The following is a 15,164-nucleotide window of genomic DNA, read 5'->3' on the forward strand; positions in this document are numbered from 1 at the left end:
TGCCGTGCTACTTAAGGTCATTGGCACTGTTTTAGCAATGGGGTTCATTTCACTGACAATACATAACGTTTCCTTTTACTTAGGCTTACAATAAACGGTTACTGTGAGGCTAACTAACAAATATGTAGAACCAAAGACGCTTTACGGCAATCTGTACGCTGATGGAGTGAATAGCATCGGAGCATGAACTATTGATCGCTTATTTACGTCGCCCAGGATCAACAATTAAACGTTGAAAAAAATATATTTACAAAAAAACCGGCCAAGAGCGTGTCGGACCACGCTCAGTGTAGGGTTCCGTAGTTTCCCGTATTTTTTTCAAAAACTGTTCAACCTATCAAGTTCAAAATAATTTTCCTAGAAAGTGTTTATAAAGTTCTACTTTTGTGATTATTTTTTCATATCTTTCATAAACTTCTGGTTCAAAAGTTAGAGGGGGGGGCACAATTTTTTTAAACCTTTGGAGCGATTATTACCGAAAATATTAACAATACCAAAAAATGTTCCCTCCCCACTTTACGTGTAGGGTAGGTATCCTAATAAATCGTTTTTTTTTTTCACTTTTTATTTTACCACTTTGTCGGCGTGATTGATGTACATATTGGTACAAAATTTCAGCTTTCTAGTGCTAACGGTCACTGAGATTATCCGCGGACGGACAGACAGACATGGCGAAACTTCCTAGTTGACTTCGGAACCCTAAAAAGGGGATTGTAAGTGGATTATAGTTTAAGTAAATCATCATTCATCATTCGCTTGCGTAAACTGCTTGAGGTCGGTGCAGCATGTCTTTTTCTTCCATACCTTTCTATCGGACGTCATCTCATCATTCACTTGAGTTCGTAAATATTTGCCTTGTTTATCCGTTGTCTAATGTAAATATTTAAGGATATTCCAATCAGTTGAAATTTTCTTTTCCCACGCAAATAAGGCCTTTGTCATTATGATGAATTGTCAATTCTTCCAATGATTGACTGCGAATCTCTTCTGATACGGTTGAATGCTTGTTTATTCACAAAACGTGCAATTGACTCGATCGTTTTCTAGAGCCTGGCAAAAAACGTTGAAGATTTTTCGCGATATCTTTTAACTGAGTTGTTCTTAATGGACATTTTTTTTTGGTAAATCTAGTTATTAACACTATTATATTTAACTAAAATTCCCAAATTGAAAAGGGGGCTCCTTTCCATTTTAGCATTTTCGCTCCTTTAGCGTAATAATAAGCTTGAAGTCGGATAGTGCCTCAGGCTGGGAGCTGGGATAATATTCCGGTAAAATTTCTACAAATGACTGTACATTCCACGCAAATTATTGACAGGATGACTGAACATCCCATATATTTGAAATAGGATATTTTATAAGATACACAACAGATTTGGATTGGTACAGACATCGTGTCTGGTGAATAACCGAGGACAATAGGTAGACTTTATGAGCCGTGACGAGGCTAACCTTACCACCAGCTGTCTATATTTAAATCGTATCCCTTCCCAATAAGGTGGTCTAAAAACCAATTGATTGGATTCACAATGATACAGTCAAGGTATAAAAGCAAAGTATCTATATACGGACAAAGTGCCAAAAAGATTTATCCACAACTTTAAAGTAGAAGCAATAAAGGCGTAGATACATATTATTGACACGTTATTCGCATCTATATTTAATAACTTTACGGTACCTATAGCAATAAAGGCAGACAAGTAATGAGAATGCATTCCTGAACTGTGATCTCAGCTCCAGCAGCCGTCCAGAAAAAATAGTCGAGTCTGGTTCTATCAATAGGTAACGTTTATTTACACACCGCAAAAACGCATACAACTTTAGATAGGTACATACGAACTGTTGATCGATCAAATCAAGAATCTCGAATGCAATGTCTTGTGAAGAACACTTTGAACTCTAACGGCTCAGCCACGACATTGGTCTAAGCGCGACAGCGGTGAGCGGCGGCCATACATTAGAGTGAGACACAGCGATGGGACTTTTCATTCGCACGTATGGTTGCCGCTCACCGCTGTCGCGCTTAGACCAATGTCGTGGCTGAGCCGTGATGGAGAACATGCCACTTTCTCAAGCGTTTTTTGAAGAATCAAGAGAGCACTCAGCAGTTGGTGTGGTGCAAAATGCTTTATATTTTGTCTGTCTTCTAATTTACCATTCGTCTTCACCATGTACAAATGCAAAATGATTCTAGAGGGGTTGTTCTGTGTAACCAGTCTTTAGCAGCAAATAACTGTCCAAAATAAGGCCCCGCGTGGCGGGGCTTCGTCGACCCAGGAAACGAGGCAATAGTTTTCACAGCCTGTGGAATATTTCACCAGTGGTATTGACAATTGACACTAACAGTTCTGTGCCTATTTCTGAGTTGATAAGTAACATTGTTACTCAGCGTCAATATTTCCTCGTTGAACAGGCAATGAATGGCGAAGTGTCACTGTCGGGCGACAATTTGTCACTGATACGAAATAGACCACTGGCGCTGGTAGCCTAGCGGTGAGTACGTGCGACTTTCGTTCCAGAGGTCGCGGGTTCGAACCCCGGCTCGCACCAATGAGTTTGTCGGAATTTATGTGCGAAATTTCTTTTGATATTTGTCAGTCGCTATTCAGTGAAGGAAAACATCTTGAGGAAACCAGACTAATTCCAAAAAGGTCTAGTTTACCCTTCGGTTTGGAAGGTCAGATGGCAGTCGCCTTCGTAAAAAACTGGTGCCTACGCCAAATCTTGGGATTAGTTGTCAAAGCGGACCCCAGGCTCCCATGAGCCGTGGCTAATGTCGGGATAACGCAAGGAGGATGATGATGACGAAATAGACCAATGAAGATATGCGTATGATTCATTACATTACAGCCTTATTTTACGATCAGCCATATAGTCATACCAGTTATGAAAAAAAAACTGCACTTTTGGATGGAAGCAAGCCGCTTTGCATGGTGATAGTAGACATCATAGTAAACGATTTTTTCCGAGGATATCGAAATTTCATTCCTTAGGAAGCCGAGCGCAGCGAGGTGTTTTATGAAAATGAAAAAAATTCTATCTTTTTATTGTATCGTCTGATTTTGACAAAACGTATCTCAAATGAAAGGTACCTATTGATTTGCGTAATTTAAAAAAAATACAAAGAAAAAAAATTTGAAAGAAAAGTAAGATTTTTTAAAAAAAACCTTAATTTTCGTATCACACTGAATAACCGCAAAAAACGGTAGACACGGTGTATAATTTCGATATATGATTTTTTAAAATTAAAGACAAATAAATGCATGATTATAAACTAAAAACCGAATCGAAATCAAATCAGTAGTTTTTAAGATGCAAGTTGTCAAAGTTGGCTTAGCTGTTTATATGGTCGCTTATAAATTCCTTAGGCAGAAAGTCAGAAACATTATATTTTTCTTACAGTTAAAAGTATGCATAGATAATAGACATCATAATAAACAATTTTTTATGAGGATATAAAAAATTCATCCCTTGGAAAGCCGAGCGTAGCGATGTCTGTTACGAAAAACAAAAAAAAGGCAGTTTTTTTTTATTGGATCGTCTTTCTAAGGGTTTCTAAGAAATGAAATTTTTATATCCTTGTAAAAAAATGTTTATAATGATGTCTATTACCTATGCATACTTTTAACTGTAAGAAAAATATAATGTTTCTGACTTTCTGGCTAAGGAATTTATAAGCGACCATATAAACAAACTAAGCCAACTTTGACAACTTGCATCTTAAAAACTACTGATTCGATTTCGATTCGGTTTTTAGTTTATAATCATGCATTTATTTGTCTTTAATTTTAAAAAATCATATATCGAAATTATATAGGTACCGTGTCTACCGTTTTTTGCGGTTATTCAGTGTGATACGAAAATTAAGGTTTTTTTTTTAAAAATCTTACATTTTTTTCAATATTTTTTTTAAGTTACATAAAGCAATACCTTTCAAATGAAACATATTTTGTCAAAATCGGACGACGTACAAAAAAATATGATTTTTTTTTCGGTTTTCGTAACCGACCTCGCTACGCTCGTCGTTCTAAGGGATGAAATTATAATATCCTCGGAATTTTTTATTTTATTTTGATGTGTACTGTTACTATGTATTTTTCTGTGTCAGAAAAACATATTATTTCTGACTTTCTGGCAAAGGAATTTCAAAGTGGCCATATAAAGCGATCTTTCCCAACTTTGGCAACTTGTATCTTAAAAAATGCTAATCTGATTTCGATGCGGTCTTCAGTTTTCAACTAAAAATTTATCTGTCTTCGATTAAAAAAAACTCGTATATCGACATTGTACATTTTTTCTGTCATACTTTGAAGTTATTCAGTGCGAGACGTAAATTTACTTTTTTTATTTTTTTTCTTACTTTTCTTTCAAATTTTTTTCTTTGTATTTTTTTTTTTAAATTACACAAATCAATACCTTTCATTTGAGATACGTTTTGTCAAAATCGGACGATACAATAAAAAGATAGAATTTTTTTCATTTTCATAAAACACCTCGCTACGCTCGGCTTCCTAAGGGATGAAATTTCGATATCCTCGGAAAAAATCGTTTACTATGATGTCTACTATCACCATGCAAAGCGGCTTGCTTCCATCCAAAAGTGCAGCTTTTGGCCAAAAATTCTCCATAACAAGTATGACTAATATATTATGTAGGTATTTAGATCTTGAGCTTGACCCAAGCCAAGAGACGTAACAAATGACGAGTTGGGTGCGGCCATTCTTAGCTTTACTATATGGCTACCTCTACCATAAGTTCTGTTTTTGTCGTAATAGGTGGGTTTTGATGTAATTTCATACAAATTTTAACTTTATGTCCAAGGAGGCTGGTAGAATTGACTTTTAAATGATTTTTTGAAAAATTAATGTTTTTTAAATGATGGGTTTCATTTAGTTTGATATTTGGGCGTTTTCCAAATTAAATCCCGAAAATCGAATTTCACCTGATCTGGACGTGTTTGGGCTCATTCTACTCAGAATCACGAGCTGATTCGATCCCGACGATAAAAAAATGTGTCCCAAATTTTCCATACAAAATTCGAGTTTCCAATACGTCACGCTCGTAGTAAGTTCATACTAAAATCGTGACGTAAAAGGAAAAAAATATTAGGACACTTTTTTTTATCGTCGGGATCGAATCAGCTCGTGATTCTGAGTAGAATGAGCCCAGACACGTCCAGATCTGGTGAAATTCGATTTTCGGGATTTAATTTGGAAAACGCCCATTTATCAATTAGTATTTTCCTCTTGTGTGATGAAAACTTTGTTTCACTCGGTGACAAAATTTGTCTTACCTTCGCTCCTTGAAACCCTCGTAACGCTCAAGATTCCAATTTTCGAACCACTCGCTACGCTCGTGGTTAAGACGATACGGCAGCGGCCCATTCTCCGTACAAAAGCTCTCGACTATTTCCTCCCTGGTTTTTGACGATAGAGCAATGAATTTCTCAACACAGATTATTATAATTTTTATCTGTTGCGGACCGTTTTGATTTTTTTTAACCGTCGCCTCATATCTCAAGAAGGACGGTTATCAAGTCGTCTGTATGTTTTTTTTTTTTTTTTATTTTTTATGTTTGTTCCTCGATATCTCCGTCGTTCCTGGACCGATTTTGAAAATTTTTTTTTTGATTGAATGTATATACATACAGATTGGTCCCATTTTTCTCAGAACCCAGTTCTGATGATGGGATCCTGGAGAAATCGAGGGAACTCCTCAAATCTGAAAGGCATACATATGGTGATTTTTGTGTTAATAAAGGAACAGCATGCATTTAGGTACGGAACAGTGACATTTGGTGCAGTGGAACTGCTGATGATGGCCAGAACGGAACTCTTCAAATCTGAACGGCACGCTTATAGTGGCTTTGGTATTTTTATACGAACAGCATGCACTTTCGTCCAGAACAGTGACATTTGGTGCAGTGGAATTGCTGATGATGGTCAGAACCAAACTCCTCAAATCTGAACGGCACGCTTATAGTGACTTTGCCATTTTTATAAGAACAGCATGCACTTTCATCCAGAACAGTGACATTTGGTGCAGTGGAATTTCTGATGATGGTCAGAACCGAACTCCTCAAATCTGAACGGCATACTTATAGTGACTTTGGTATTTTTATAAGAACAGCATGCACTTTCGTCCAGAACAGTGACATTTGGTGCAGTGGAACTGCTGATGATGGCCAGAACCAAACTCCTCAAACCTGAACGGCACACTCATAGTGACTTTGGTATTTTTGTAAGAAAAGCATGCATTTAAGTTCAGAACAGTGACATTTATTTAGTTATGTTTGTTAAGCATATGTTTTGAAGTCAAAGTTTGTCAAGCTTCGATTTCTTATAATATAATCGGATTCATGAGGAATTGAGGAAACTCCTCAAACCTTAACGTTATACGTATATTCATTTGTGTTTCCATCTAATAATTAAAGCATTAAAAGCAGTTTTAAAAAATACTTACACATTTCTACATAATCCAACATTCGCAAGTAGCTTTCACCAGAACCCGAAAGGCGACGGTTTTTTTTTCTTAAAAATTATTAATATTCCTACTTTTAAAGACGCTAGAGCCTATCAAAAAAATCCAAAAACGGCTTTATTGATTATGGCGCAAGAAAAAGTGTCGTATTCAAAATTGGTAACAATTAGCCAAAAAACTAAACGGTCCGACACAGATTATTTCATTGTTATTCATATTCCCAAATTTCGTTACGATTGATTAAGTTTTGAAGGAGGAACAATCGAGAGCGAAACCTCGATTTTAAAGATTTTTTCGCCATAACTTTTAACTGAGTTGCTCTGTAGGGACAATTTTTTATTCGATAAATCTAGTTTAAATAACACTAGTATATTTAACTGAAATTCCCAAATTGAAAGGGGGCTCCTTTCCATTTTAGCATTTTCGCTCCTGTAGCCTCTTAAACGTTGGGATTATACTCTTCCTGCGATATCAATTTAGCACGTTGCCCCCTTGAATACAAATTAGTTATTTGTTTTACAAGGGGGCAAAGTTGTTGTTTAACCGCACGTGCCAATATTGATACCCGAGCAAGCGAAAGATTCCAATATTGAACCGCGAGCGTAGCGAGTGGTTCAAAAAATGGAATCTTGAGCGTTGCGAGGGTTTCAAGGCACGAAGGTTAAACAAACTTTGCCGCCGAGTGAAACACAAAATTTTTCACCACACCAACACGAACAAAATACTATAAAACATCAAACTAAATCAAATCTATCAATCTAATCAATATTTATGATTCAAAATCATCATTTACAACGTAAATTCTACCAGCCAGCTCAAGACATCAAGTTAAAATTTGTTTGAAATTACTTTGCTCTCTTGTGGATAAAATGCAATTTTGCTATCTGTTTTCGAATAACAAAGTAAGCCTTTACCAGTTGGTGTGGTGAAAATTTGTTTTCATTACTGTTACTGTTTGGTTAGTGAATATAATGGTACTGGCGCTCTTCACTTTCTCCATACAATTCTCATTTTCAGTGCCGTCTACGTTATCGAGTAACGTTTTAAAAACTCATAGTAACCAGCCTGATAGGTATATTGATATTCAAATGAAATAAACGTCGCTGACATCAGTCATCAGTTTATGTCTATTTGATTATTGCCACCGCACTTTATGTATTTAATATGTATATTTAAGACAATCTGAATAACATGTTTTACATAATTACATATTGCTTGTAACATGTCTGTCTACGTAATGTTATAGAAATAGTATAAGTTTATGCAAATATGCGTGCAATAAATTATTAGTAATTAATGAATCAGGTTGTAAAAAATACAGCCGACTTCACTATACTGTCGTAAATGTCATCATGTTTTAGGCTTCATTAATTCAGTTGCAGCTCGAATCGGCCTTCAATATACGTGTAATATTCGCTCTGGATACGATCACAAGAAAAACAATGTTGCCAATACGAGACTAAATGGCTTCAGCACTGTCAAATGTACAGGAAAGGAGATATTGGTACTGGTCCCACCGCGAGCTAGTAAGCTATGAGCTATCGGCTATAAAAACGAACAAAAGATATTCACTCCCGCGTAAACGAAAGAGACACGGCGATGTTTATAGTTACTCGCCCAGCGGTGAGCTATCAAAATCGCCGTGTCTCTTTTATTCGCACGGGAGTGCTTATCTTTTGTTCGTTTTTATAGCCGATAGCTCATAGCTTACTAGCTCGCGGTGGGACCAGTGCCTGATACCGGGCGATTTGTATAGAATAAGGCCGGCGACATACAGTCTTAAAATTCATAATCTTAAAAAAATACTTATATGCAATCTGTCAGATCAATCTGAAAATTCATAGGCCGGCAACAGACAGTCTTAAATTTCATAATCTTAAAAAATCATAATCTTACAAAAATCAGATCAACACATTGCCACACACACTCTTAAAATTCAGATTATTCGCAATCTGTCAGATCAATCTGAAAAAAATCATAATCTTAAAAAATAAGAATGTGTGTGTGGACAGTTGCGAAATTGTATGGAAATCCATGCACTCGATCTGATTTCATATTATGATTTTTAAGATTATGAAATTTAAGACTGTCTGTTACCGGCTATAATCTTAAAAAACCGGCCAAGAGCGTGTCGGGCCACGCTCAGTGTAGGGTTCCGTAGTTTTTCGTATTTTTCTCTAAAACTACTGAACCTATCAAGTTCAAAACAATTTTCCTAGAAAGTGTTTATAAAGTTCTACTTTTGTGATTTTTTTCATATTTTTTAAACATATGGTTCAAAAGTTAGAGGGGGGGGGACGCACTTTTTTTCCTTTAGGAGCGATTATTTCCGAAAATATTAATATTATCAAAAAACGATCTTAGTAAACCCTTATTCATTTTTAAATACCTATCCAACAATATATCACACGTTGGGGTTGGAATGAAAAAAAAATATCAGCCCCCCACTTTACATGTAGGGGGGGTACCCTAATAAAACATTTTTTTCCATTTTTTATTTTTGCACTTTGTTGGCGTGATTGATATACATATTGGTACCAAATTTCAGCTTTCTAGTGCTTACGGTTACTGAGATTATCCGCGGACGGACGGACGGACGGACGGACGGACGGACGGACGGACGGACGGACGGACGGACGGACGGACAGACAGACATGGCGAAACTATAAGGGTTCCTAGTTGACTACGGAACCCTAAAAACAAGAGTGACTGTGTGGACAGTCACGAAATTGTATGGAACTCCGTGAACTCGATCTCATTTTTGTAAGATTATGTTTTTTTCCAGATTATGAGTTTTAAGACTGTCTGTTGCCGGCCTAAGTCCGTCGCAGTCGCAAGTCTGGCTATGTATGTAGGTACGACAAATAAATCAGAAAAAACGATTTGGGTTTATTATCTTTTATTTCGAGTTTTCAAAAATTACAACTATAATAAATAAGAGTTATTGTAACTAGAAATACTTAAAATAATTATAAGCGTTGGTAATATGATACTTAAAAATTTATTACTAATATGACGGATAGTTTGATTGTTCAAGTGATATTAACCAAGGTTATATATACATGGTGTTCACAACTTCACATGTCACCATATTTTCTTTCACAAACATGTATAAATACGCTTAATATGATAAATAGTTACAGAACAGTAGTTTTACATGAATAACAAATTTCGTGTCCCCTAGCTATTTTCCACATGTATATTTATAATGCATACATACATACAGATGCATTGCGAAAAGCTTTTCCTTCGTAATTTTACGGAAACGTTCGTATTTATCATGCTAGTTCAGGCTTCAGTCAGCAGGGTTAGCACATGATTGCCGCGAGAGTATGTCGCCGCAAGATAGACTACCCGTCCTTATGTCATTAATACATTTAGATGAAGACGTGATCTATCTCGCGACGACATACTCTCACGGCAATCATGTACTAGGTCTACAGACATCAGTGTCAGTACTGTCAGTACGTCTTGTACTGAGATTGATTGAAATAAGTAGCATGAGACGTATGTTTCTGTAAGAATATGAAGGAAATTATTTTCCCACTGCATCTGTATGAGTATATTTCCAAGGCAGTGCATTTACGAATTTCTAATAAGTATCCTATTAAAAATACTATTAGGTAAAAAAATTCAAAGCGATAGGAATTTAGTAATGTGATAGACAGACAGGCGTACAGAGTCGCACCATAAGTGCGTTTTCACATTATCCGATCCGATATCGGATATCGGAAAGATTTTAAACAAAAAAATCAAAGACGGCAGCTTAAATGTGTAGGATATCGGTCCAACATCCGATATCGGATCGGATAATGTGAAAACCACTACCATTTGTAGCTTTTTGGTACGGAACCCTAAAATAGTACATTACGATACAAGTGCGTAAAAAAGGAATTTCCTTTTCGCACGTGTATCGTACGACGTTTTTCAGTACAGATGGCCCTCCGAAGTTTCGACCTGGCATATAATGAACCACTTCTCGCACTAGTGCGTAAAAAAACACCATCTGTACTGAAAAATAATTTTAGGTACTTAAACAAAGACGTCAGATGCAAGAAACACAATAAGAATTATTTATTTATTTAGTGTCTCATATCATTACTACGGAGTTGAGTGTAGACTTATAGGTACTGTAGTTAGGTAGCGTAGGTATACATCATAAAGTTTTGATTGAAGATCAATTGACAGTCAATAAGCATTACATTCCTAAACATTAAGTAAGTAGGTAGTAAGTACATCATAAAAGAATGTGTATTAAGCTTCGATACGAAAAACCTTGTTCCTAGGTAGAGCCTACTTGAATAAATTATGTTTTGGTTTTGACTATAACAATATGACCGGTTTTTTATTTGCTATCTTTTTTTTTACTCTTTTGGTAAATAAATGGCGTTTTTATTTTGCTACATCTGAAATATAATTGCAATTGAAACATTTACAGGAAGGAGATTTTCAAAACAGGCATATTTTATACTTTAAATACTAACGGAAAATATTATTTCGAAAATTAAATCACCCCAAAAAAAATACCTAAATAATTTATGTTTCATACGAGTCTTTTTTTTTAAATTAAGCATTGGCAGGCAATATTATTGTTTTTTTTTTACTTTATAATAATATTTGAATATACATACCGTACCTACAGTAGGTAAGCTCGTTATGTACCTTTTGCTATGTAATTAAATACAATTAACGCAGAGATTCTCCAGTAAATACTCAAGGTAAAGTTGCAACCTAAAACAAGACGTGAATAGTAAGTAATAAACTTTTAGGTCATTACCTACTAAAAGTACTAAGAGACCTTGTAGTGTCGGAACACGACATTATTTCTACAGACGACGACTAGGACATTAACCTTCCTTTGTTTGTATCACACTCAAAATCACACTCACCTAAATTATATCTACGCACATATCATAAAAAATATGAAAAATACGATGTGTTCAAAAACCACAAATTACGGCCAGTATAAAGATAAACTACTTTATTATAAGCTTATCTGTGAAATTCTGAGTATAGCAAAATTCAAGTTCTTAATTTGAATACCCAACGATATTAAAATTTATAATATGTCTGACAAATAAAGTAATTTTATTGGACTTATGTCTAGTGTCAGTTAAATAGAAGTCTTATCAATTGGAAACAGTGAAACAGTGTCAGCAAAGAGATATCGCAATCGCAACTTGGAATTTCTGAACATCAAAGAAAGTTCAATAATATGTATATGCATTCATAAAACTCTTTGTACATATCATGTAGCTGGGCATAAGAGACTATAACTAGTACATTGTAGGGATAGAGTACACACCAGCAAACAATACCATTTCAGTCGGTCTATCCACCAGCATAAAAGCGAACGGCCTGTTCACCTCAAACTTAATCGGCTCCACTTTAGGATTAATCAGGTTCTGCACGATCTCCCCCGCCACTCCCTCCTCCGTCACCTCCAGATCCACCACTTGTTTCATCCTGTTCACTCGGATAGGAAACTCACTTATACCCTTCAGGTTACCGCTAGCCCTAAAGATATACTTCACACCCATATCACTGATCAGCTCCGGCAAATTCACCAGCTCACTGCTTATCTTAAACCTAGGCAACTTTAACACCACCAGCTTGTTTCCAGACTTCTTGAACAGGTTGAATATAGTCGCTATCCTTATTCGCTTCATGTGGAAAAATAAATCTTTGATAGTCCCGTTTGTGGGCAGGAATATTAGCATGCGACGGTCGTCGACGCAGGGCAGCTCTATAACTTCAGCATTAATGGCAGTTAAGTTTACGTAGTTGAAGTATCCTATGCTGGACATCATATTCACTTCGCCCACCTTTGCGCTTCCGTGGTAGAAAGGCTCCGCAGTTGTAAATCCAGGATCGAAAGGCTGCCGCCAAGCGGCTTTGAATGTAGCCGCATCAGCCAAGATCAAAGAAGTCAGCTTAAACTCGAACGGGTCGACACTATTCCGGACACCTGTAGCTCTTTCTATAATTTCACTCGCTTGATCTGCCGATTCGTAAGGAGTATCCCGGTCTAGAGATACCACTTTAACTGTTTTCAATTTTTCCACTTTTTTTTTAAAGCTCTTTTTCACTGCTAAATATTTATCCACTATCACTAAACTTTGGCTTTTATAGTTATTCACTTCCCCGTATATGCTGTTGAGGGTTTTTCTTAAAATCTTTTGCATACAGGGCTTCCCGTGTCCGGTCACCTTCCAGATCTGCTTGAGGGTAGCTCCGTGGGCGCCGTGTGCCAGGTTCACGAGTTGCACCCACGTACTTATCGGAGAACAGACGAAATGTCCATCGGTTTCCTGGGAAACCCTATCCAAAAGCCCAGTCGAGAACTCATAGATAGGTTTTTTGTAATACGCGGTAACGGACCTCTCATCGCAGTTCTTCGCTAACGAGTAGCAGCAAAAACTTAACAAAAAAACGGCGCGTCTCATTTTTGACCGCTGCAGAGAAGGCACCGTTGTTGACTGACTCGAGAACTGTTGTTATTGTGTTTTATATCAGGATACGATAACGTTTTTCGAAGCCCTACGTACAGCGAATTCTTTCGCCGCTTGTTTGCCTGTTGCTTAAATGTGATAAACTTGTCCTTTGGTTTATTAGTGGAGATTAGATAGCGTGTTTCGAAAGGAGCAATCTGGTGAAGAGACGAGAGTAAACAGTTAGAGTAGGTCGCGTCTGCGTGGAGGCGTGGGGCAGACTGGAGTAGCGAGTAGTTCTGAAGCCGTTAGTCGCGTCTAATCAATTTCACGTCTCGGTGCGGAGACACCGCGCCCTGCGATTGTTGCTGTTTGGTTGATATGCTAAACGATTCAGAGGTTATCGTAGGGCTGCCATCCGTCCGGTTGTCTTCGAAATCATTAAATAATAGACAGGATTCTATTCTGGGAAAATCCCGTCGTCTACATATGGGCTTGTATCTACCTTTCAAACCGTTTGTATACACAAACATATGCAAATAAAGTAGTTTCTTAGCAGACAAATATATTTATCATTAGGTCAACCAAATCTTAAGCGGTTTTGCTAGTCAACATAGTACGAGAAACTGCTTTACATAGACATACATTTTATTAAATTAGCATATTGTCTTCTTAATTTCAGAACACAACTGGTTCTAAATGTTCTACTTAACCTGACACAGGTATCATGATCTTGGAGTAAGTAGATCTGTCTCAATACCATGGCCTTAGAATCTAGTTTTGGTAAAATCTGCTATACTATACGTATGTAAATAGTCCCTATTTGATAAAAATATTCAACTTCTTTATAACTTTGCTATACGTAGGTTAATTCCAAACTAAGAATAGTTTGCAAAAACACTCCACTTTAAAAATCGCAGTGCGTGATAACAGCAACCCCGTTTATTGACACAAGAATGCTAATAACTTCAAATGACAGATCAATCGACAGAATTTATTCACCAATACATTTTTTTACAATACACGAAAAAAACATCCTTGACACACAAACATAAGGTTCGAAATAATATTTGTCACTGACATCAAATTAGACCTTAAGAATTTACATACAATTTCAGCACCAAACAAAAATCAGAATTTAGAAACAGGACATTGTAACTGTTTTCAATTTTATTAAACAAATGAATGTCGTATGTGAAATAAAATTAAGTTTATTTTAGATTTCGTATCACAAAATCATAGGACCTTATGAAAATAAGCAGCCATCCAATGGTGCATAAGCATGCATTTAAATCTCAGCTTTTTCAGCAACGTAATAGATTCAAAATCAATACTTTGGCCCATTGTTTTTCGATACATCGAATGCACGGGTATTTTGGAATGTAAGTAAAACAGGTTAATACCTACTTAGCTCGCAGTTTGTGTCTATTTATTTCAACTACATGGTTCGCCAACAGTTTTTTTTTATAATTGAGTACGTATACTCCGTCAAACAAGTCTGTCAGTAAATACGAACAAAGAAAACTATAGGTATCCTTTTCTATAGCACCCTAAAGAAAAGGATGCATATAGTTTTCTTTGTTCTTATTTACTGACAGACTTTTGCATTTGGTTATGTCAAGAATAATTTAGACTCCATACTAAGAATCGTACTTCATTTTTTTAGCGCCATCTATTAAGTATCATAACTACTCTGATGATTTTTTAAATGTATCACGATATTCAAATAAAAAAGCACGTCATTTGTTCTTATAAAAAATAAAAACGCAAAAATATTTGGGGAAAATATGATTTTGGCCACTTATAGGCTGCGAAACAGCGCCATCTAGTTTAAAGCCTAAAAGGCCTATACGTTTCAGGGGTACGCTTTGTTGTATGGGCTTTGTCTGTGCCGTATTATATGGTCTTTGGTTATGTCTATCGTTCTTCCATATTGGCGCGAGAGGGCCAGAAGACGCCAGACTGTTTCGATCGGTGTCTGTTACAATTGTCATTTCGGCTAAGCCCAGATAAGTATTGATCTCCAAGTACTTTTATTAGGTGTATTATATCAGAGATATGTCAATTTTGGTTGTATTTGAAGTGAAATAAATTTTTCCCCTCACTAGCTCGGAAACACGTGTTTTGTCCTTCAATCGCATTTTATCCACTAAGTAATTTGACCTTGAACATAGTCATTTTTTCTGCTTTAAAATTGATAAAAGTGAGTGAATCTAGTGATGACGATGATTTCCCACCTGTGGAACTACTGGA

At 36.4% G+C, this 15,164-nt stretch overlaps 1 protein-coding gene across 1 annotated transcript; it reads right to left on the reverse strand.

Annotated features, from left to right (window-relative positions):
* Positions 1-10,530: 10,530 nt before the first annotated feature.
* Positions 10,531-13,203, reverse strand: LOC125241170 (serine protease inhibitor 77Ba-like). Its single transcript, XM_048149520.1, has one exon. The coding sequence runs from the start codon at positions 12,924-12,926 to the stop codon at positions 11,757-11,759; it is 1,170 nt and encodes a 389-aa protein (XP_048005477.1). The 5' UTR covers positions 12,927-13,203; the 3' UTR covers positions 10,531-11,756.
* Between the last annotated feature and the right edge of the window lie 1,961 nt (positions 13,204-15,164).

Source organism: Leguminivora glycinivorella, chromosome 2, assembly GCF_023078275.1.
Source record: "Leguminivora glycinivorella isolate SPB_JAAS2020 chromosome 2, LegGlyc_1.1, whole genome shotgun sequence".
In the NCBI taxonomy this organism is placed as follows: Eukaryota; Metazoa; Arthropoda; class Insecta; order Lepidoptera; family Tortricidae; genus Leguminivora; species Leguminivora glycinivorella.

Coding starts and splice junctions, on each gene's coding strand:
- LOC125241170 (XM_048149520.1), bottom strand. CDS start 12,926: ATGAGACGCGCCGTTTTTTTGTTAAGTTTTTGCTGCTACTCGTTAGCG.